The sequence below is a fragment of the Phoca vitulina genome, unplaced genomic scaffold (assembly GCF_004348235.1).
Source record: "Phoca vitulina isolate PV1807 unplaced genomic scaffold, GSC_HSeal_1.0 scaffold10, whole genome shotgun sequence".
Classification (NCBI taxonomy): domain Eukaryota; kingdom Metazoa; phylum Chordata; class Mammalia; order Carnivora; family Phocidae; genus Phoca; species Phoca vitulina.
This window is the reverse complement of record NW_022589713.1, coordinates 14,693,041-14,718,096: the sequence shown is the minus strand read 5'-3', so window position 1 is coordinate 14,718,096 and position 25,056 is coordinate 14,693,041. Positions and strand designations below refer to the sequence as shown.

Genomic DNA, 25,056 nt, shown 5'->3' with positions numbered 1-25,056 from the left:
AAGTGATCTCGTTTAGTCAGTGCATAGAGCACTTGCATAGGGAATAAAAGTTGCTGAGATGGAAAGATAAGTTTGAGATAAATTGTGGAGATTTTGAATGCTACGGAGTAAAATTAGAGAGCCATGGAAAATTTGAGGCAGGAAAATCCTTTAGGAAAGAATTCTTGGGGCGTACTTAAGGAAGAATTTGGGAGTGAGGAGGACCAGTTGGAAGATTATTGCAGTGCTCCTGATAAATATTGAGGATTGTTGCAGAAATCTCACCTCAGATCTTCTCTGGGAAGCTTTCTTAACTTCTTCCCCACTCCCAATTAGATTTGCCTGCCCCCTCTGCTCTAATGGCCATTGTTTTACTTGACTCTTTTATTAGCTTTATTTTACTTTATATCTTATATCTCTGTTGTAAGGCATGGTACCAGTAAATGGTTGAATTAAGGGAAGATCTGGACCACAATTGTGTCTTTAGAAAGGAAGAGTCCCCATTGAAGAGCTGTGATTAGAGGCGGGATGAGCAGAATTTGACTCATGTGATTATGAGGGGATAAAGGAGTCCAGGATGATCCTGTTATAATGCTTGTTGCTGGCTAATACTTATTGAGCAGTTATTATTTGGTAGACACTGTTCTAAGTGCTTTACCTGTTTTTGTCTTTCACAATAATCCTACGAGGCAGGGTGCTATTCAGCTTTACAGAGGAAAGGAACTAGGGCCAAGGTTACAAAACTGGCAAAGTCCTAAAACCAGGAAGTCTGATTCCAGAATCTGTGCTCTTAAAAGCATTTTACTACTTCCGTATTATTAGTGATTGAGAGATACAATCCATTGTCAGAAATACGGTCAATAGGAGAAACTAGTTTGGAAGGAATTTTAAATATATTGAGTTTGAGGAGCTTGCAGACATTTGGATGAAGATGTCCAGGAGGTAGTTTGAGAACAGATTGGAACCCAGGAGAGGGACTAAGGTTGAAAATAAAGAATTAGAAGTCATCTCAGTACAATAAAGGTGTTGATATGCTTCCTATGGGAGAGATTGTTAAACTTGTGGAGATGTAAGTTGATGCTTTAGAGGACGAGAGGAGATAGAAGACATTTTAGGAGTCAGTAATGGGAAGGGAAAGCTGATGACACAAAATGGTGGTGTTGGAGGAATGAATGTTCCTGTGGCTAGGTTGCTAACTTGAAAAAAGTTTTTATTCTCAGCCACCAACATATAGGGCCATATAGTATAGTGTAGTTGGCTTAGCTTTTATCTCCTTAGCAGTCATAAGAATGATCCTTTTTTCTTTTGGATTTTCTTGCCATCCTTCACCACATCTGTGCTATCTGCTTTCTCTACCCTGAGATAAATTTGTCTTGTGTCTGCTTCTTTATTGTCTTAAGCTTCCTTTAATTCTGTCCATTCATTTCTTGCTTTTTGGTGTTTTCATATGGATGAAGAATTGTGCTCTAGACTTCAGAAGATCTGTAAGCATCATTAATTTGTTGTTCTTCAGTTAAAAAAACCATAAAAACCAAACCCAAGACAAATAATATAGTCAGGTCTAGGTTAGGAAGAGGGAGAGGTTCAGTTTCTGAAATAGCATTACATTTACTGTTTACTTGGACCACTAGCTTTAGAAGTTGGTTATTTAAAAAATCTTATTAACTACCGTTTGCGTCTCTCAAGCTTAAAGAAGTTCCATTCTGAACGCTGTGTAGTTATAGCTGCACATCAGTGGAATATGTCTAGTTTGCAGTAGATGTGACCAGTGCCATCTTAGGTTAATTGAAATCAGCTGATGCACCTTCGTAAGCTGTTGCTGTTATTTTTAAATCCTAGAAATGATGATTTGGATGTGGTGGCATAGAAGATTAAAGAAAAAAAGGGTAGCACTGTTTTAGCTGCTCTTCCATGCTTATTCTTCTGGGTGAACTTTAGAATTATTTTTGGCAGCCCCTGTGCCCCCTTGCAAAGATTTTCCTTTGGGGTATAGAGCTGTTGAATGAAATTGCACTAAATATGTAAATAAATTTGGGTATAATTGACATTGTCTTAATAATGGGTTTTCCAATCCAGGCATATGATGAGTCTTTTCAAAAGGTGACTTGAATAACTGAATCCTTCTGTAAAGTTTGTGTTTTCTTCACCTGGGTTGTGTACATTTCTTTTGTTGGTTTCTAGATGCTTTATACTTCTTGTGACTATTGTAAATAGGATATCATTTTTGTTACCTAACAGGTTAATACTAGTATATTGGCAAGCAGTTGATTTTTTTTTTTCTCTCTGTTCAGCGTCTTGACTGAATTTTTTTTTCTTTTCTAAGAGTAGTTATTCTCTTGGATTTTCTCATTTCTTAGTGTGTGCAAATGGGCACATTTCAAACTGTGTCTCAGAGTGTGTTTCAGAGAATTAAATTTAAATATTAAAAAAATTTCTTCTTCCATACCATCTTGCCTTTTAAGAAAGGTTAGATGGGAGAAGAAAGTGAATGAGGAAGGACACAATAAAAGTTGGAGATAGAAAAAGATGGCTAGAAAGAATAGTGATGGAAGGTATCTCAGTGCTTAGTTGTCTTGAGCTTATCTTGCTTAGGGCCCAGCATGGTGGAGTTCAGAGGAACAAATGGATTCAGTGCGAAAATCTGACCAGCTGTTCTTAGCCTTAAGTTTAGAGAAGATACATGAAGCAATACTGTGTAGACTTACATGAGTTTTACTGTATTTGCTCTTTTATATATCTTACAAATCCTTAGTTTTCTCTTAAAAATTAATATAATGTGCATTTTATTTGAAATCTAGAACTCGGAGCTAGGGTCAGATATTTGTGGTGTTAAGATTCTTGGTTTCACTTTTAACATTTGACTGTACATAAAAATAAGTAAAATCTCACTACCGAATACCTTGCAAAATAAAAACAGCTCAATGACAGAGTTAAATTCTGGGACTCCCAAGTAAAAATTTCAGACAGATACCACATGTTATTTAGTTAATAGTCTTGTAGCTTGGCTTCTTTGCATAGTGAAAAAACAAAATATTGTATGCCATATGTAATTTGATCTGTAGATAATTAAGAAAAAATAAGATGAAATTTTAACAGTTGACATTGTTGGGAAGTGCCATTATTTGAAGACTGAACTTTTTCTGTGCAACCGTCCGCAGTAGTGGCATGCTGAATTAGAAGCAGCCTCCTTAAAACAAGTTGTAAATGGTGGCCAGCAGTGGATTTGAAAAAAGCATTTTCTTTTTTTTTGAACTCTTTCTGCAGCAGCATTTGTACCTTTTACATTAAGGGTTTATGTGTGGATTTTCTTGTTACTAGAATCTGCTTCTTATATGATTGGGTAGTTGGAGGAAGGAGGGGAAGTGTCTTTGCTGTATAGCAAGAAGTTGCTGCTCTGTCAGTGTTGTGGCAGTAAACTGTGTATCTTAAGACTTGGGAAGAGCTTTTGCACGAAAATGCTGTTGTAAAAATAGTGGTTAGGTTTCCAGTCTACAGTTTAAAAAGTTTATGCCTCAAATATATCCTACTCTCATTTGTATCATATTTTGGCACATACGCATTCTGAATTTTAAAGAATTGACTTGCACATTTATTTTGGATCACAATCTTTTTGTAAGTCCTAGATTTCCTTTGGTTTTATTAGCTGAGGAGAAATTGCTACAAGTTTGGGAAGATTAAGTCTATATAACTTAAGACATACTTGTTTTGTTAGCATAATACATTTTTAGATCATTTAAATATTGACTTTTTAATAATTGCAGACCAGATCATCAGATGTTCATTCATCTGGATCTTCAGATGCACATGTGAGTATAAAAGACAATCTTTGCCTTTTTTTTTTTTTTTTTTTTTTTTTTAGTATTTATTTATTTATTTAAGTAATCTCTACACCCAACATGGGGCTCCAACTCACGTCCTCCCAGATCAGGAGGTGCATGCTCCACAGACTGAGCCAGCCAGGCACCTCTCGTCTTTGTATTTTTTTTTAATATTTTATTTATTAATTTGACAGAGATAGCGAGAGCAGCAACAGAAGCAGTGGGAGTGGGAGAGGGAGATCAGGCTTCCCACCGAGCAGGGAGCCTGATGTGGGACTTGATCCCAGGACCCTGGGGTCATGACCTGAGCTGAAGGCAGACGCTTAACGACTGAGCCACTCAGGCACCCTCGTCTTTTTTAACATTTAATTTCTCTCTGTATCCCTGTATTTATGATTTTACTTGATAAATATTAATGTATTGTATGTGTCTATTTTCTGTCATGTTTTTGCTAGGTGCCCTTTTTTTGTGTGTGTGTTCTATTTGTATAAGTTGGCCCCCTCAGACCATATTAGAAACCAAGTATGTATGTATCTTTACTTTTTTATTGTGCTTATAAAGTTCTGTACATATACAAATGTGTATACTTGTACATTGACTATGATTTGCATTATACACACTCGTTATTTTTTCACTGCACGATATACCTGTTGGAAATCCCTGCAAGTCAGCAGTTAGAGCTCTAATATAGTCTTTCTGCTGCCATCGTAATATCCCATAGGGGAAAGTACACATGATTTTTTTTTTTTTAAAGATTTTATTTATTTATTTATTTGAGAGAGAGAGAATGAGAGAGAGCGCATGAGAGGGGTTAGGGTCAGAGGGAGAAGCAGACTCCCTGCCGAGCAGGGAGCCCGATGCGGGACTCGATCCAGGGACTCCAGGATCATGACCTGAGCCGAAGGCAGTCGCTTAACCAACTGAACCACCCAGGCGCCCAGTACACATGATTTTTAAAGCTATTTCTCTGTTGATGGGCATATACTTGTCGTTTAAAGCTTTTTGACATTTTGAATAATTCTTAAATAAACATTCCTTTACATGTTATTATAGCAGTGCTCAAAGTATGGTTTTCAGACCCTTGGGGGTTACTGAGAATTTTTCATGGGTTTTGTGAGTTCAGCTATTTTATAATAATACAAAGACATTTGCCTTTTTCATCATGTTGTCATTTGCATTAATGGTGCAAAAGCAATTGATGGGTAAACTGTTGGCATCCAATATAAATCAAGCTAGTGTTGTCAAAATGTATTAGTAGTCATTGTATTCTTCCCTACCTGGCACAGTAAGGTAAAAATATGCTAGTTTCACTTAAGAATGTTCTTGATGAAGCAGTAAAAATTATTAATATTAAAAATTTTGTCCTGTGTATGGGTCTTTTTAATGTTTTGTATGATGAAATGGGAAGTACATGTAAGGCACTACCTCTTCTCAAAGTATGTTTGTCTTGAGGAAAGGTACTTGATGGATTATTTAAGTTGAGAAATGAAAACTGGCTCCTTTTTTTTTTTTTTAAGATTTTATTTATTTATTTGCCAGAGAGAGAGAGAGAGTACAAGCAGGGGGAGTGGCAGGCAGAGGGAGAAGCAGGCTCTCCCTGAAATCATGACATGAGCCAAAGGCAGACGCTTAACCACCTGAGCCACCCAGGTGCCCCAAACTGGCTCGTTTTTTGATGGAATACCATTTTTACTTGAAGGAACAACTGACAAACTGTGGTTAATCAGACTTGGATGTTTGGCAGATAGAAGGAAACAGACCTGTTACTTCAAAGAAAACAGTTATTTGTTTTTTTTTTTTTAAGATTTTTTATTTATTTATTTGACAGACACACAATGAGAGAGGGAACACAAGCAGGGGGAGTGGGAGAGGGAGAAGCAGGCTTCCCGCCGAGCAGGGAGCCTGATGCGGGGCTCGATCCCAGGATCCTGGGATCATGACCTGAGCCGAAGGCAGAGGCTTAACCACTGAGCCACCCAGGCGCCCCGAAAACAGTATTTGTTAATGATATATTTGTTAATGATATAAAATTTGAGCTTTCAGGTACAAGTTAGAATTATTGAAAACTTTCCCTGTACCAAAGGACTTTTCTGATGAAATCATTGGTGATATTAAGGGATGAGAGTTTTGATAGTGTAAATTTGTCACTCTTTGGACATTTGGGTTGTTTGTAGTTTTAGTACTACATCTGTGATTTTAAAAACTTGTTTTACTTTTCCTGAAGATGGATGCATCTGGACCCTCAGATAGTGACGTGCCAAGTCGGACACGACCTAAGAGCCCAAGAAAACATAATTATAGGAATGAGAGTTCCCGTGAAAGCCTTTGTGATTCTCCTCATCAGAATCTCTCAAGAGTAAGTGTTGATAAAGATAAGAAAGGATTAATAATTTTAATCTGTCCTTGATTGAATTTGGTGGTTGAATATTTTGGTTTTATACTGGTTCTTTCATCATGTACTATTTGAAAATAGCATTTTTTTTTAAAAAGATTATTTATTTATTTATTTGATGGAGGGAGACACAGTGAGACACAGTGAGAGAGACACAGCAGGGAGAGTGGGAGAGGGAGAAGCAGACTTCCTGCTGAGCACGGAGCCCGATGCGGGGCTCGATCCCAGGACGCTGGGATCATGACCTGAGCTGAAGGCAGACGCTTAAGGACTGAGCCACCCAGGCGCCCCTAGCATTATTTTTTGTATCTGGGTTAATGATAAACTCAAGTTCATGTAAGGAAATTTTTTTTTTTTTTTTAGCTTATATGTGAGATAAGATTCATTTAAAATTGAAAATTTTAAAGAAGTGTTTTGTATTAAAATGTTTTTTTTTAAAGATTTTATATATTTATTTGACAGAGACACAGTGAGAGAGGGGACACAAGCAGGGGGAGCGGGAGAGGTAGAAGCAGGTTTCTTGCAGAGCAGGGAGCCTGATGCGCAGGACTCGATCCCAGGACCTTGGGATCATGACCTGAGCTGAAGGCAGATGCTTAACGACTGAGGCACCCAGGTGCCCTTAAAGTGGTTTTTTTAAAAAAAAGATTTTATTTATTTATTTGCCAGAGAGCACGTGGGAGAGAGAGAGAGAGAGAGTAAGAGTACAAGCAGGGGGAGTGACAGGCAGAGGGAGAAGCAGGCTCTCTGCTGAGCAAGGAGCTCGATATGGGACTCGATCGCAGAAGTCTGGGATCATGACCTGAGCCTAAGGCAGACGCTTAACCGACTGAGCCACCCAGGCATCCCTGGATATAAAATGGTTAAGGGTCAGATTATTGTTCCTCCCTTGTACCAAACATTTACTGAATCAAATACCACATGCCAGTCACTGCAAATAAATAGATGGGTAAAATGCAGTTCTTGCTCTTGGAGAGCTTATAGTCTCACCATGGGAAGTAAACAGAGGTAGGTATTATTCACTCTGATAAGTGTGCCCAGGGCAGTATGAGAACAGAGAGGGAGCATCTTTATTATGGTATCTGCAAAGCGTTCTCATGCTCTTTTAGTCTTTTTTCTAGTTTTTCTATTTCATATAATTTTTCTTGTTATTAAACTTGGGGAATTAATAAATTAATAAAAATTAAATTTGGAAATATAGAGAAGGCAGTCATCACCAGTCAGTATTAACATTGGTAACACTTTATTTTTATTGTTTAATATTCTAAGCATAAATATATTTTTACTTTGCTGAGATCCATTTTACAGGAATACATTTTAAAATACTCTGTTTTCAGTTCTAATTTTTTTAATTTTAGCAAAAATTCTGTGAAACTTTTTAATGGATGATTATATTTCTTTGTGTAAACATTCCATAATTCCCTTAACCATTTTTCTCTGTGGTGTGTAGGTTTAGCTCTTAGGATATAAATAAAATTTGAGCCCTTCTGATTTTGTTTCGTAAAATTATGTTTTTCATTGAATTTATATGTAATTTTACCATTTGTTTAGACTTTTAAAATTAAAACCAAAGATGCTTTACTTTGAATCTATTCCTGAAACCTCATTGTGACTTTTGGGTTATAAACTTTTATTTTTTCAAAGTGATTTTAATGTAACTTTAAAATAATTTGTAGCAGTATTACTCTTCTATTCTGCTTCTTTCAGGGGCAAGCCTCTTTATAATCAGGGGATTGATAAAGTCTAATTTGTAATTGGTTAACTTCTCATTTTGGCAGGCAAGAGCGAAACCTTCGGATTTCAATTACAGATTAATATTTTAGGTCGTATTTAATAGACATTACTGTCTCTTAAGTTTATGAATCAAAATCTAACATTTAAATGAATAACTGAACAACTAAAGATCTGTAGATGATTTTACTTCTGCTGTAACCTGAAATACTATTATTATGTTCCTAAACATCAGTATTATTGATGAAGAATGAGTTTATTTACTGAATTATAGAAGGAAGTGATGTGATTTGTAGTACCTGAAATGGAGGTTATAGATGGTATTTAGATTTCTGCTGCTGAACTTTGGAAATATATGCTGCCTTCTCCCATTTGAATGTTTTCCCTCACTGCTTCTTTTGCTCAGAACCATCTGTACTTTTTCTCAACTGCTTTTATTCTTGCTGCCAGCAAGTCGATTGAATGAGTTCTAAGCCTTGGCATCTCTCTCTGCTTTTTCACTTTTTTTTTTTTTTTTTTAAAGAAAATGGCTTTTTTATGTTATTGACCTTGAATTAGCAAATGAAGACATTCCTTAAGGAATACTTAAATCAGAATCAAGCCCACGGTAGGCACTTGATGCTTAAGAGTAGCCTCAGCTTTTCTGCTTTATGGTGAAATTTCTTTTTAAAAGTCATCTAATCTGAAGACTTGGTTATCAGTTAAGCTGTACCAGTTGAGTTAGATAGTATTAAGAATGTGTATGTAAAGGTATGCTTTTTATTTCTTTTCATAGCCTCTTCTAGAAAACAAACTGAAAGCATTCAGTATTGGAAAAATGAGTACAGCTAAGCGAACTTTAAGTAAGAAGGAGCAAGAAGAATTAAAGAAAAAGGTAATATTTAAATTGTATTTTGAGTTATCCTTGGAAATGTGTCTAAATAAGTGTATGGGCAGTAGGGAAATGCTTTTCAAAGATATTTTCAGCTCCCACCACCAAGTCACATCTGTAACACAAGGTATATTTAGAGGTTTGTATCCCTGTTCCCGCCACTGCTTCTTCTGTGTAAGATTTGGTTATTTTCTGGCCTCTTCTTTTTGTATAAGCAAGTGTGTGTAAATATATATTGTACTCCTCTCTCTTAAGTGATCAGTAATATGCTATATACAGTGTACTTTTCTCCATCTTGCTTTTTACACTTAACATTATATCTCAGAGATTACTGCAGGTATAATGAGATAGTCTTTGTTTTGTTTTTAAAGATTTTATTTATTTATTTGACAGAGAGAGACACAGCGAGAGAGGGGACACAAGCAGGGGGAGTGGGAGAGGGAGAAGCAGGCTTCCCGTGGAGCAGGGAGCCCAATGCGGGGCTCTATCCCAGGACCCTGGGATCATGACCTGAGCCGAAGGCAGACATTTAACGACTGAGCCACCCAGGCGCCCCTATTCCTTGTTTTTTTAAATAGCTGTGTAGACATACAGTAGTTATTCACTAAAATTCTGTTGAGGGCATTTTTGTTTTGGTCTTTTGCCATTTCAGATTGTGCTGTTAATGGATAGTGTTATGCATATGGTTTTTTTGCTAGTTTATCTTTGGGATATATTCCTGTAGGTGAGATTACTGGGTTGAATGGTAAATGCATAAATGTAGCTCTGTTGGATATTGTCAAATTGCTCTCTATAAGGGCAGGGACATTTCACATCTCTGTCAGTAATGTATGAGAGGTTGTTTCCCTATAGCCTTGCCAACAGAGGATGTTTTTGAAGTTTTGCCAATCTGCTCAGTGAAAAATGGTATCTCAGTGTAGTTTTAAATTTGCATTTCTCTTGTAAGTAAAGTTGAAAAAGCTTACTTTTTCACTTTTACGTTTTGTGTAAAAGGTTACACAAAAGCTTTTGAGTTTGTTTCTGTGAGCTGTCTGCTTATATCTAAACCAATTTTTCTAGAAATTAGTAGTTTATCTCTATTTTTTAGAAACTTCGTATATTAAGTATATTAACACTGTCTATGACACAAGGTGCAGTGTTTTTTCCCAGTCTGTCGATTGTCTTTTTATTTTGCTTCTGGTGTTTTTTCCATGCAGAAACTATTTATTGTTATGTAATCAGATTTATCAGTCTTTCCTTATGATTTCAGGTTTTCAGTGTTTTTCTTACTCCCAGCTTGTAAAGGAATTTCCTCATGTTTTTTCTTTTTCTTTTTTAAAATATTTTATTTGTTTATTTGACAGAGAGAGAGACAAGTGAGAGAGGGAACACAAGCAGGGGGAGTGGGAGAGGGAGAAGCAGGCTTCCCGCTGAGCAGAGAGCCCGATGTGGGCCTCGATCTCAGGACTCTTGTGATCATGACCTGAGCTGAAGGCAGACAGACGCTTAACCGATTGAGCCACCCAGGCATCCCTTAAATAGTTTCATTTAAAAAAAAATTAAATATGATTCATTTGCAGTTTCTCCTGGTATATGATGTGAAGAATTGGTTCACTTTTGTCTTTTTTTCAAATAGTTATCCCGACTTCATTCATTGAAAAGTTGATCTATTCTCCATTGATTTGAGATGCTTCTTTTATTGAATACTAAATTTCCAAGTGTTACTGGATTTATTTCTCTATTTTCTGTTCTGTTCCATTGGCCTTCTATGCATACGTGTTTTGGGGACATTGTGAAGAGTTATAATTGAAATTGTCAAGGTTCTTTGGAGCTTTTTTTCTAATGCCAGCTGTGGAGTTATTGCTGCTTCATCTTCTAATACTCATGTCTGTGGTTTGTGAAGGAAATCTTTATAATCACTGAATTAAATCATCATGCTTTGGAAACATCAAAAACATTAATAGGATAGTGTATTTTGACTCTTAATGTCTCTAAATTTACTTAGTGGATCCAGAATTTCTAGTTCCACAAATTGCCAGTAGAGGATCAAAGTCTTAGTTTCAATGTTAATTAGTATCTAATATCTACTAAAGATTAGATATTACCTATTAGGACTGCCTAACCTGCTTTTGCTAGCGAAGAGAAAGGTTTTGTTTACATTATTCCTTAATGAGTTTCGCCCTATGTACAATAATATTTTTCATATGAAGTAGTATTATTTTCATGTGTATTTAGGAAGATGAAAAGGCAGCTGCTGAGATTTATGAAGAATTTCTTGCCGCTTTTGAAGGAAGTGATGGTAATAAAGTGAAGACATTTGTGCGTGGAGGTGTTGTTAATGCAGCTAAAGGTTAGTGTGAATATTATAGTCCTTGAGCAAACCCCAAAAGTCTTGGTAGAATAATTGTAGGTAATTATGAAAGATGTTTGGTGGCTTTGAATGTCACATTTCCTTTCTACCAGCACCCTCTAGTGTTGATATTAATTATTAATTAGCATAAATGGCCAGATGTGGATTAATCATAAATTGGAGCCAAATAAATTTAAAAAATAGTACCTTTCAACGTTGAATACAGCATAACACTTTGCAAAAAGTTTAATATGTTTCATAGTTTTACTATAAAATGACTAGTATTTTGGAGAGTAAGGTGGTAATAGGAATTTAACTTCATATTTTGTCAGTAGTGATATATCTTAGTGCTAAAAGCATTTTACTAATTTATGTTTATTTTCAAATAAAAAATCAAATAATATGAAATTATTTTTGAAAATTAGTTTTGCAACTTACTATTTTAAATTTCAGAAGAACATGAAACAGATGAAAAAAGAGGTAAAATTTATAAGCCATCTTCAAGATTTGCAGATCAGAAAAATCCTCCAAATCAGTCATCCAATGAAAGACCACCATCTCTTCTTGTGATAGAAACCAAAAAACCTGTAAGTCATACCCAAATAAGTGACTTTTTATGTTCAGAGATGATACTGCCAATGATATTTCACTACTTCCACTGTAAGCAGGACTTTGGTTTCTTGTTTTTAATTATTTTGGGAGTAGATGTTGAGTTTTGGTGTTTAATTTATAATTAGAGTAGGACATGTAGACAGTGTTTTTTTTATGTTCTTTGAGCAATGAACCTTTGGTGTTGTTATATTCATAGTATACTACAAGTAAAAAGTTGACTATATTTTAGGTATAAATATAAAATAATGGGATTATCTTTTTAAGCAATTCTGAACTGAGGTATTTAAATAATATCAGCATGTGTAGTGGCAGTTACCTTGGAAGACTATATGTATTCCAGTAATGTATCTTTTGCCTAGAACGTTTTTGGAATTAATTTGGAATTACTGTCAACTAGTGGTACTTTCTTTTAAATATTCTCAGTGTTAGAAAATTTTTTATTTTTTGATGGGATTTTTCACGGGGTTGGAAGATAGATGTGGGTCATGTCATTTGGAGCCACACTTGGTGAAGAAGTATGATTACACTGAACGGTGAGACTGACTTTTCTTGTGTGATTTTTAAAATAGCTCTGAAAGCAATGCAATGGAAAAAAGCAGTTTTATTGAGATGTAATTCACATACCATAAAATTTACTCTTTTAAAGTACACAATTAGTTTTTAAAATGTATTCACAGTTATGCAACAATCACTAATCTCTAATTTCAGAACATTTTTATTACCCCAAAAAGAAACCTTACACCTACTTTTAGTCATCCCCTACCCCTGGCAACTACTAATCTACTTTTTGTTTGTTTGGATTTGCCTGTTTAGGACATTTCATGCAGATGGAATCATACAACATGTGGCCTTTTGTTTCTGGCTTCTTTACTTAGCATAATATTTCAACGTTCATCTGTATTCCAGCACATACTAATACTTCATTCTTTTTTATAGTTGAATAATATTCTATTTTATGGGTATAGCACATACTGTTTATCCATCTATTACTTGATATTTGGGTTGTCTCCACTTTTTAGCCATTATGAGTAATGTTGCTACACATTTGTGTGTAGGCTTTTTTTGTGGGCTTATGCATTCAGTTCTCTCATATATACCTAGAAGTGGAATTGCTGGGTCATATGGCAACTCTTTGTTTAACCTTTTGAGAAACTGCCAAGACTCTTTTCTAGATTAGTTGTACCATTTTACAGTCCCATCAGCATTGTATGAGGGTTCTAATTTTAACACGTTTTTACCAACACTTGTTAAAATTGTCTTTTATTTATTTATTTATTTATTTATTTATTTATTTATTTGACAGAAGGAGAGAGAGCACAAGTAGGCAGAGTGGCAGGCAGAGGGAGAGGGAGACGCAGGCTGTCTGCTGAGCAGGGAGCCCGATTCGGGGCTCAATCCCCGGACCCTGGGATTCATGACCTGAGCCGAAGGCAGCTGCTTAACCGACTGAGCCACCCAGATGCCCCTAAAATTGTCTATTTTTAAAAGTGTAGTCATCTTAGTGGGTGTGAAGTTGTATCTAATTGTGGTTTTGATTTGCACTTCCCTAATGATGTGGAGCATCTTTTTTATGTGTTTATCATCCATTTGTAGTCTTCTGTGGAGAAATGTCTTTCAGATCCTTGGCCCATTTTTTAATTGGTCTATTTGTTGTCTTTTTATTGTTAAGTTGTAAGAGTATTTTACACTTCCTGGAGTCAAGTCTCTTATCAGCTATGTGATTTGCACATGTTTTCTCCCATTCTCTGAGTTGTCTTTGTCCTTTATTGATAGTACACTTTGAAACACAAAAGTTTTTAATTGTGATGAAGTAGAATTTATCAGCTTTTTCTTAGGTCACTTGTGCTTTTGATGTCATATCTAAGAAGCCATTGCCTCATTCAAAAGTCATGAAGATTTATTCCTATGTTTTTCTCTTAGAGTTTTATAGTTTTAGTGGTTAAATTTAGGTATGTGAGCCATTTGAGTTAATTTTTGTGTGTGGTGTGAAGAAGAGGTCCAACTTCACTTTTTCTTGCATGTGGATATTCAGTTGTTCTCGCACTATTTGTGAAAAAAGACTTTTTATTTTTCCCCATTGAATTATTTTGGCACTTTTAAGAGAGGGATTTCAAAAGCAGTTTTAAAAGAGGAGTTCCAAAGATGTTACTGATTATTTCAATAATTCATGGTCCTCCTAAGGTGACTGTTTTGAAGAAGTGCATATTTTTGGTAGTTGCTCATGGCAGTTACTTGGCAGTTCAGTTAATTTATGTTCATTAGTTTTGCTCCCTGTTGCCCTCTCAACAGTATTCAGGCCTAAGTATCACAGGCTTTTGGAAGATAAACTTTGTGGTTCCTTTACTTTAAGACCACTGCTTGTCATTTTCTTTAATTGCTTTAATAATCAAATTGTTAAATTCTTAATTCCAGAGAACAGGAAGGAAGTGTAGTGAGAACAGAAGCATTCTTTTTAATTTGAATAATTAGAACATAATTGGCACTAAAATAAAAATTACTTAAAATGATCTGATTATTGAACCATTAGTTTTGTTTTACCGTGTTTTGTTTGAAGTATAACTTGTCATATCCTTCATAGCCACTGAAGAAAGGGGAGAAAGAAAAGAAAAAAAGCAATTTGGAACTCTTCAAAGAAGAATTGAAACAGTAAGTTTTATAGTGTGGAGAATGGCTGTCATAGGTATATTGAGCTGAAACGTACAGATGCAGGTATGAAGAATGTAGTGTCCCGGTTATCACTAACTGCCTTACCTATGATGAGGTTGTTTTAAGTATGATAGTGATTTTTTTTTAGGGTATGCTTGAAGATGATTTAGCATTTCATCCAGCATCTAGGTTGGTAGCATAATATGGATGCAATTCAATTGATTTATCTAATGTCCGGAGTCCTGTTTGCAGTGGAAACAATGTAGTCACTGAGATAGGGGTGAGGAGTGAGCAGACTTAACCAAGAAAGGACAAATTCATTGGTTTTGATGTTGGATTTCCTCCTCACCTTAGAAGTGAGCTTTGTATTCTAATGCTTGCATGACATGTCAGAAATTTGCTTATGACTGTTATAGCTGAGGAGCTCTCTAATCTTGGTTGTTAGTACTGGCATTTAATTACTCACAAATAGTTCAAGTTATATGAACATAGTACCTGGATAAACTGTATTAATAAATGTGAATGAACAACTTTTGCCTCATTATTAGTGATTATAAATATTTTCAACAGAATTCAGGAAGAGCGTGATGAGAGACATAAAACAAAAGGCAGGTTAAGCCGATTTGAGCCTCCTCAGTCAGATTCTGATGGTCAGCGTCGTTCTAGTAAGTGGCATTTATTTTAATGTTTATATTGTGATTAACTATTCTAAAAACTAAGAATTGTTTTCTTTTTCCCCTTTTAAAGTGGATGCGCCTTCAAGAAGAAATAGATCATCTGGTGGTAATACAGTTTTTTGCTTTTTTTAATTAATAGAAATTTTTCAAACTTTGTATTATGCAGGTTATAATTTTTTTTTCCCCTCTTTATCCTAGTTCTTGATGATTATGCACCTGGCTCACATGATGTAGGGGATCCAAGCACTACTAATTTATATCTTGGAAACATTAATCCACAGGTAATATTAGAAAAGTTAGATGAATGTTGGCTCATATTCTTTATAATTATGGAAGAAAATTGCTTTGTCAACAAAAAATAAAGTCAAGAATCTGAAGTAAGCAAATTTGAAGGAACCTAGAGACTATTGAAGTCTCTAAAATTATCTTATAAAATTGAGCCTTACTGGTATGGGCTGAATTGTCTTGCTACAATTCTTAAGGACCTATCTCCTCTTTCTGTAACTTGGCTATCTTAATTTGAAATATCTTACTGTGTACTGATTTTATTATTTATCAAATCAGGATTTGACCAGTGGTGGACAGTTCTTTTGAGACTACCCTCTTGTGCATAGCTTACTTCCTTAATGGACATCCTTTTTCTGTTTTCTCTTCATGATAGCAAATTAGTAATTTGTGAATTCTTCTCCTCACTTCAGTGTTACTTGTGTTATGAGGAATATAGTGGTAGTTATATGTTATATGCTCTTTTAAAAAATTATTTTTTTTTTTTAAAGATTTTATTTGAGAGAGAGAGTGCACAAGCAGTGGGGGAGGGGCAGAGGGAGAGGGAGAAGCAGGCTCCCCGCTGAGCAGGGAGCCCGATGTGGGACTCCATCCCAGGACTCTGGGATCACGACCTGAGCCGAAGGCAGACGCCCAACCGACTGAGCCACCCAGGCGCCCAAAATTATGTTTTGGACCTCATTGTGTATTTACCATTTTCTCTTTCTCTCTTCTTAATTACATTGGGTGCTGGAAAAAGAAAAAGTGATTAGATGCTTTTTTTTTTCTTTCATCACCAACATGTACTTTCTCCTTGCGTTAAATGTGATCATCAGAGCTGACTGAAAAAAGTTGCTAAATGTCTAAACAAACCACTGCCGAAGAACAGCTTATTTTAGATTCAGGATCTCAAAAGGAACAGCAGGGGAGATAGAGGTGTGCTTTTCTTTAGCCACCCAGCCTCTTCACCCTGACCACTTACTTGTGTTTCTGGTATGAAAAGATTTGTGAATGTCTCTTGAAGGCAAGATTGTACTATTTAGGGTCCTAGTACTTCAGTGGAAACTTGTAGCATTAATAGGACTCACTGTTCATTTTGTAAAAATTTGCTGTTTGTCACAGACTTCTTCCCTCCTTTTTTCTGCATACCGAACAAACTCTTACGCCTTTTATATTTATTTATTTATTTATCTATTTATACATTTTTATGCCTTTTAATAGATGAATGAAGAAATGCTTTGTCAAGAATTTGGAAGATTTGGACCATTAGCCAGTGTGAAAATTATGTGGCCTAGAACTGATGAAGAAAGAGCAAGAGAGAGAAATTGTGGCTTTGTGGCCTTTATGAATAGAAGAGATGCTGAAAGAGCTTTAAAAAATTTAAATGGTAAAGTTTTTTACTGTCTACTATAGAATTCAGACTTTTTTTCTGGTTCTGAAAAGTATAAAAACTCTAGGGAAAAAATGGACCAGAAATGGAAAGGTTAAACATGGAAATTAATTCAAATTAACAGAGATCTTTTATTTTGTTTTGAGAATTACCAGGGTGACCTTTCTTTTCTTTGCAGGAAAGATGATTATGTCTTTTGAAATGAAGTTAGGTTGGGGTAAAGCTGTGCCTATTCCTCCACATCCAATATACATTCCGCCTTCTATGATGGAACATACGCTTCCCCCACCTCCATCAGGACTGCCTTTTAATGCGCAGCCTAGAGAGAGGTTAAAAAACCCTAATGCTCCAATGTTACCGCCACCTAAAAACAAGGAGGATTTTGAGAAGGTAATTAAAAAAATGTACATAGGGCCGCATCTAATTTGTAAATACTAAATCTGTGGTAGTATTTCTTTTCAATAATTTTATAGAAAATGTGTGTGTAATTCTGTTTGACAACTCTTAAATAAGTAGATGTGTTCCCTGCCTTAGCCCATGGAAACCCTGTATTGAAATACTAGGTCATATTTTTATTTGTGGCTACCATTCCTTTTTTGACCACTTAGGTTTTTTTTCTCTTTGTCCACTGTTGTATCCAGGTTTGCTAAAGTGCAGTATCTAAATTTACTTTGTTCTGAGAAAGTGTTACTTTGTATTTGGTTAAGTGACTTTTCAATTAGAAAGACCTAAATAGTTAAACTGTTTGGATGGCTGCTAGCTAACTTAGTTCTCAAGATCTGAGGTATTAGAGTATTTGAGAGCATATGTGGTTTTTAAAAAAGCAGTTAACTACTCTAGTAAAGGCAAAGGGTGAGTATTTTCTTTTTATTAAACATAAAACCAACTTAATTTCAAGTTTATAAGAATTTGTTGGTTCTATTATGAAATAATTACACTTAAAATGACAGGGCTGGTTTTAAAGGCTTGGGAACAAAGTAGCAAACTGTATGGTCAGAGGCAAACAGTTAATTATTTCACAAATTAAAATCTTTATCTGATAATTCTCAGTGTAGTACCTATTTCAGTGCATTGATGTGCATTCTGGCAGGAATGTTCTGATTCTTTGCATTTGGTGAACATTTATTGTTCACTGAACACATCCATTTGCATTTATGTAATTGCTTAGTGTATAATTACTTCAAATGCAGTGATTGCCTGCAAAACTTGTGATTAGATGTGTAGTGTTTTCAATGCATTATGTATATTTTTGCTTGTTACTTGTTAACAATACTCACATATTCTATGTTTATTATCTGATGTGACTTCATATACAGACTCTGTCGCAAGCCATAGTCAAAGTGGTTATCCCAACAGAAAGGTACATGTTTTTCTTTATTATTACTGATCTAAATATAGACAATATCCCCTTCTGAATTAAAAAAAAATGGTGTTGAGGAAAAGGTAATATCTTGACTGAGCAATGGTTCCTTCCCAGGACTTTTTGGGGGGGATATGTGACTAACTTTAGTATACTTTGCAATTTTATGTCATTATCTTTTTGTTTTTATTGTTACCAAAGTAGGGCATTTTATAGTTTTAGTAGTTAGAATGTGTTTGATACATTTAATCTGGAGTTGTTAGTTTAATAATATTGTGATGGGAAAATAGGTGTTTTAAATTTATTTTAAATTGTATATAATGTTACAGTTTGACCCAATCTGTTTTTTTCTTTTGGTTCCTGAATGATCTGTGTTTAATATGCAACCTTAGTTTGAGTTCTCCTTACTGAAGGGCATAGCTTTGTTTTTTTTCTAATTGATTAGGAATTCCTCTTATTTTCATGAACACTCAACATACTAGAAATTTTTTTCATGGTGACAAAGGTATTTGGAATTCTTTTATTTTCCTTTCTTCCTTTTTTTTCTTTTTCAACATAATGATAAAGCAGAAGAATTCATGCTCTAGGTATGCTCTTGCTCAGTCAAGCTAAGCCTTTTCCCAAACACAGGAACACAACACTGGTTGAATAATAAATGAACACAAAAGAATACCAAATTCTCTTTGACATTGGCCTTGGTGAGCAACACCAGCTGAACTGTCTGCGGCAGCGGGGGACCAGGAAAACATCATGGGATGGATTGGGAAAGTATACAGTTTTTGACCAGACATTGGTACGATCGACTCCAATAAATGTGGTTTTATTATAACTGAGAGACAATTTTTGGTTTTTTTTTTTTTTTTTGTTATTGTTGCCCAGAGTAAGATAATTGCCATTTTAAAATAAAATAATGCACTTTAAAATATATCATCTTTTTGTACTACACTGTTTCATTCTGATAGAAAAGTCACCCTTTTAAAAATGTTAAATACACCATCTTTAAGGAAAAAGTGTGATTGCAATTCTTTAATAATCTTGAATTCAGCTTAGCAACAACTAATTGTCAGATTTTGATTTTAAATAATCACATGAAATATTTTAAAACTTAAAACTTTAAATTTTCTAAAAATACATTTTATCAGTTTACAAGCCTGTTTAAAACTATAGTGGGTTATTTTTCCACTGATAAAGCATTCACAGGAAAGTATTTTTCTAGCATTCAAAAAGCATATTCCAGTAGTAGCTTTCCATGTGGCTCAGCTTATTTCTAAACTAAATTTTGAGTATACATTTTGTTGAAAAGTCTTAACTCACCATTACAGTAAATCCTTTGTTTTAAACTTGCTAAACCACTTTTCATTTAATAATATTCAAGTCAAGTTGCATTTGACTTAATTCATACAAGTTTCTGGATGTATAGTATTTGTCCCCCCAGTAATTGATTTTATATATTATGATATTTACATAAAATTTCCCTTCACTTTAATTTGACACATACCAGTGGGAGTTTTGGAACTGAATCATAACTTTACATTATCTCCCTTCCTTCCAAATAATATCATTAACTATATGGATGCTGAGAATACATTGTCATTTGGATAACAAAAACTGCATATTTGCAGAATAGTTAATACTTCTGTGAAAGAAAAATAATTTTTAGATATAAAATTAAGTGATGCTTCTGGTTTTTTGTTTTAACAATTTGAGGTTGAATTAATAGTTTTAAATATATAGTTTCCCCTTTATTAAAGAGTTAAACTTTCATATAATTTTTTTGACCTAGAGGAGGTCAAAAAAATTTTTTTTCACCATATAGAGATTTTAGTGTCCATTTAATAAGTAGGTTTGTTTGAAATGGGAGAAAATAATTACAGTGACCATGAGATAAATTTATTGTTTATGTACTCTGAAGCAGGGCATTATAGAGCCAAAAAAAATCTGTCTTATTCTATAACTATATATTTATTTATATTCTAGCAATTACATGAACTTAATTTGAGCTGGGAATGCTAAAGGTGTAATTTAGTGTGTGCCTTGTACCAAGAGCCAATATCCTTTTGCTTTTCCCAATTACTATTTGCCTACTCTGTATGCTGGGGGACTGGTGAAGTGAGAAATCAAAAGCAGCTTATAATAAGCTGAGTCATTTATGCTTGATGCTGTAATTAATGTCTAAAATAGTGTTTAAATCACATGAGTTTTAGGACTTAGATTTTAAAAATAAAGATTTTCTATGAGCCCAACCAATAAAATGATTGTACTAAAAAAGTTACAAGTTTCTTCTTGGCTTAAATATTGGAAAGTAATTGTTACGAAAAATGGGAGAGGCATCTCACCATGTCCCTTATTTTGGAGTATTTTGGAAAGAGGACTACATTTAAGGCTTTGGCAATATAATTGCTTCATTGAGTCATAATACGCAGGCAGAATTATACATGTCATGAGTTGTGTGAACCAGTTTGACGTGTGATCCAAAGGGATGTTGCCTCATTAAAGGTCAGATTCAATAAAAACTCCATCTGCTATATGTGTACCAGAAAAACACAAGAGTTGGATGGATTTTTTATTAAATCAAGCCTTAAACTTGTTAAATAGTTTTGCATTTTTTATAAATTATAGTCATGTATATAACATTTCAATACCACCACAAAAGTGCTTGGTTTAGGAATGTTTTCTTTTAAAACTGAGATAGTGTGTAAGTTTTTAGATGGCTATGATAACATGTAAGCTCTAAGTTTACTCATTTTATATATTTGCAGCTTTCCAATTAGTTGTGATTCATAATTTAATGTTTTGCATTTGGAAAATAAAATTAAGTGGTATTTAGAAAAAAATCTTTATTGCTATGAAGCTGTGTTGTGGTTTCCCACCCTCCCTTCATCTCTCCTTCCCCTCCCACTCCCCTATCCCCATTGTTCCACTCCCTCTTAATGCACAAGGCATTAACATATGCTCCAGGTTATTTTTTTGGTATAAAATTTTGTATTAGTCAGCAGAATTATCTTTTTCTGCACAATTATAGTAACTTAGGTCAAGTATAGTTTTATATAGTGGTAGGTCTGAATCCATTTTCTTTAACTGTGTTGTTGTTGTAGGAATTTGCTCGCCCTGATACATCGAATGATAGAGTTTGTTGTACGTGAAGGGCCAATGTTTGAAGCTATGATTATGAACAGAGAAATCAACAATCCTATGTTCAGGTGTGCATTTTTTTTTTATTGTGGTAAAATATACATATAATAGAAAATGTACCGTTTTTGCCATTTTAACATGTACAGTTGAGTGGCATCAAGTGCATTCACATTTTTGTGCAAACCACCACCATTGTCTATCTCCAGAAATTTTCTTATCTTCCATAACTGAAATTGTACCCCTTGAACAATAACTCCCCATTCCCTGGGCCCTCCAGCCTCTGGTAGCCGCCATCTACTTTCTGTCTCTTTGAATTTGTTTAGTTACCTCATATAAGTGGATTCATTCAGTACTTTGAGACTCGCTTATTTCATTTAGCATAATGTCTTCAGGGTTCGTCCATGTTGAAGCATGTGTAAGAATTTCCTTACCTTTTAAAGCTGAGTAATAGTCCATTGCATGTATATACCACATTTTTTTTTTAATCCTCAGGTGTGCATTTAAAAAATACTTTTTACTTATTTTTTGGAGCTAAAAATATTTGCTAGAATAAAGTTCTACTAAGTATGGGGTTATTTTTGCAGTGGGATGAGAAGGCAGTTTTAGTAATTAGACTAGGATCTTGGGTCAGTTTTCTATCTGATTTTGATTTAACTTAATTAAATAACATTGTTTTTAGCAGTCTCTAGGAGGAAAACACTACTCTTTTTTTTATGTTTTTCAGTGAAAGAGTCCTTCATAGTAGAACAATAGAGCACTATAGAAAATTGCTTATCTTCTGAACAGATATGTCTAAGACATTCATTTAACACTCCTAAGTCATTTAACAACCACTGCTTTTTGAAATTTCTATCGTGGGAAAATCCACTGCCAGATATAATATCTGACATACAAGCATTCAATAAAATTGATTGTAAGACTCAGTAAGATGCATACATACCTTCTGAGTACCAATGTCAGTCACAAAGGCAGTGTGGGGGCTAGGCTGAGGAAGGGGATAGATGGCAGAAGGCAGTGGGTGAGGATTTTTCTTCAGGGATCTTTGCTTTTGGTTTACTTCAAATGAGATAGGCAAATAGTATTTCTCATTTGTTTAAATTTACTTGAAGACACTCCTTTGTTAAAGAATATATATATTTTTGTTTGTTTGTTTTGTTTTAGGTTCTTATTTGAAAACCAGACACCAGCCCATGTTTACTATAGGTGGAAGCTTTATTCTATTCTGCAGGCAAGTGGAATCAATTACTTTGTTAATTTCGACTCTGAGGTATTTCACCTAATAACATTCTGGACGTTTATTAGGGAGATTCTCCGACTAAGTGGCGGACAGAAGATTTTCGTATGTTCAAAAATGGATCTTTTTGGAGACCACCACCATTAAATCCATACCTGCATGGGATGTCAGAAGAGCAAGAAACAGAAGCTTTTGTAGAGGAGCCTAGTAAAAAGGGAGCACTTAAGGAAGAGTAAGAATTTTTTCTTTTCCTGTTACATATTCAGAAAAGTTGCTTTAATAATTGCTTTAATGATCTTACTAAGATGTTAACCTAAAAGAAAATGTTTTTTCTTTTACTTGTGAATGTTTAAAATACATTTCTCATTTTGTGTTTTGTAATTTTAAACATCTTGATAAGTATGTGTCCTATTGACCTCTATCTCTTCCTACTGATAAAAAATAGTGATAATCTCTCAAGCAATGAATCTCTAGCAATGGAATACTTGAGATTCTTACAGAAATTACCTTGGGACCCTTGGAATTCTAGCCTCTCTGAATGCAACATTAAAGAGGAAAAATTACTGTAGAGCTTTGTGAAATCAGATGGTTGATTATGCAGAGTCTTTACGCAAGAGTTGCAGTGTGTCGCCACCATGAAAACGTATTTATTAGTGCTCAGTCAGTATGGGTACAGTGACGTTAGTCTGGTTTAAGAAGCAGAAACAAATGTAACTAGGGCGCCTGGGTGGCTCAGTCGTTAAGCGTCTGCCTTCGGCTCAGGTCATGATCCCAGGGTCCTGGGATCGAGTCCCACATTGGGCTCCCTGCTTGGCAAGAAGCCTGCTTCTCCCTCTCCCATTCCCCCTGCTTGTGTTCCTGCTCTCTCTCTCTCTCTGTCAAATAAATAAATAAAATCTTTAAAAAAAAAAAAAAAAGAAAGAAACGTAACTATTAAATATTAAGAGTAAGTTCTGTATACCTCATGGGGAGAAATTGGCTAAAAGATTATGGCATATAGGATTACGTACTCCATTGCGTAGTCTAAATCTTTATACTAGTTGCATTGATGCATTGTTTGTGAGAGCATTTGCTAATGGAGAACTATATATATTTGAAGCATATTTGCTTCTGCAGATGTATTTTCATCATTACTTTTGCCCAGGTCTGCAAACTCAGCCTAAAGGCTAAATCTGGCTGCCACCTGTTTTTTATAAACAAAGTTTTATTGGAACACAATCATGCTTCCCCTCCCCTTTTATGTGTTGTCTATGGCTGCTTTGGTGTTAATAGCAGTGAAGTCAGGTAACTACGAGAGAGACTGTATGATCTGCAAAGCCTAAAGTAGTTACTCTCTGATTCTTTACAAAGTGCCACCACCTGCTTTAGCCTGTTTCTAATCTGATGCAGAAGTGCTAAAGTAACTGACTTTTTCAAAAGAGAGAGAGAAACATGAAGGCTTTTTGTTTTTCACTATAATGGGATAATAGTACTGGGGACATTCTCAGACACTTAAAAAAATGCCCATAATTTAAAATTTACTTTATTTGTAAACTAAAAATCACTGGAATCCTTTATTCACGAGAAAATATTCTTCTCCCATGTAAGCTCTTCAAAGAAACGTAATATATTTGGGGGACTTAAATCAGACTTAACACAATTTAGTCTTCACAATTTTATCCGAATAGGTTTTAAAGAAATTAGTTTGTGAGCAGAAACTGTAATGGCATTTGAAATTTATATCTATAAATATTTATAAGTTAAAAACTTTTGTATTCAGACAGAGGGACAAATTAGAAGAAATCCTGCGGGGGTTAACTCCAAGGAAGAATGATATTGGAGATGCAATGGTTTTCTGTCTTAATAATGCTGAAGCTGCTGAAGAAATAGTGGATTGCATTACTGAGTCATTGTCCATCTTAAAGACACCCCTCCCCAAAAAGGTATGGGAATGATTTCTCTTTATGGAACACTGGTGTTTTTTTTGTTTGGAAGAACTTGACTGAAGAGATCTTTCCCATGCAGTCTTATTTTCCTCCTGTCTTGGGAAACTTGTTATGTTAATCAGTACACAGGTTATCAACAGGTTGAAATGTAAATGAGTTACATATTTTATCCCTGCCAAAGTAGTGGCTTTGGTAATGTTGAATTTCTTATAACTCTTCTAATTAGCTGTTATTGTTGTAGCCAAACATTAGCTGTATGCTACTGATTGTAAAACATTTCAATATGGAATTTTTTCTAGATACATTATTTGCTGCTGGTTTTTATTTTTAATCTCTTTTATGTTATCTTTTGGTATTCTAGATTGCCAGATTATATTTGGTTTCTGATGTTTTGTATAACTCTTCAGCCAAAGTTGCCAATGCTTCATATTATAGAAAATTGTAAGTATAATGGTGTAAGCTGATATTCCTGAAATAAAACATTAAGGGTAAGGAATTCAGAAAAGAGGATTGTTTTGTTTAATTCATAGTCTCAGTAATAAATAATTTGTATTTCTTCTTAGTTTATAGAATTTTCTAAAAATTGGGTTGCATTCATTAAACCACTTTAAGCTAAATGTTTAGAAGGTTTTCTTATCAGTTTCTTGGTAAATTATACTAGAACAACTAAGAGTTAAAAAAATAACTTTATTTTTA

The 25,056-nt window shown here is 34.7% G+C and overlaps 1 protein-coding gene across 3 annotated transcripts in view; it reads left to right on the top strand.

Annotated features, from left to right (window-relative positions):
- The window catches only part of U2SURP (U2 snRNP associated SURP domain containing), a 55,674-nt gene that overhangs the window by 4,264 nt on the left and 26,354 nt on the right, over positions 1–25,056 (top strand). The window contains exons 2-18 of one of the 3 annotated variants that reach the window (XM_032408529.1): positions 3,741–3,785; positions 6,022–6,153; positions 8,696–8,794; positions 11,006–11,120; positions 11,574–11,707; positions 14,311–14,378; positions 14,949–15,043; positions 15,126–15,158; positions 15,254–15,336; positions 16,541–16,706; positions 16,888–17,099; positions 18,026–18,069; positions 21,165–21,269; positions 22,363–22,429; positions 22,504–22,667; positions 24,195–24,357; positions 24,722–24,801. In XM_032408529.1, coding sequence (XP_032264420.1) covers positions 3,741–3,785; positions 6,022–6,153; positions 8,696–8,794; positions 11,006–11,120; positions 11,574–11,707; positions 14,311–14,378; positions 14,949–15,043; positions 15,126–15,158; positions 15,254–15,336; positions 16,541–16,706; positions 16,888–17,099; positions 18,026–18,069; positions 21,165–21,269; positions 22,363–22,429; positions 22,504–22,667; positions 24,195–24,357; positions 24,722–24,801 — 1,805 coding nt within the window. Of the gene's footprint in view, positions 1–3,740; positions 3,786–6,021; positions 6,154–8,695; positions 8,795–11,005; positions 11,121–11,573; positions 11,708–14,310; positions 14,379–14,948; positions 15,044–15,125; positions 15,162–15,253; positions 15,337–16,540; positions 16,707–16,887; positions 17,100–18,025; positions 18,070–21,164; positions 21,270–22,362; positions 22,430–22,503; positions 22,668–24,194; positions 24,358–24,721; positions 24,802–25,056 lie in introns of those variants that run through there. The other 2 variants (XM_032408528.1, XM_032408530.1) reach the window with 2 other exon arrangements.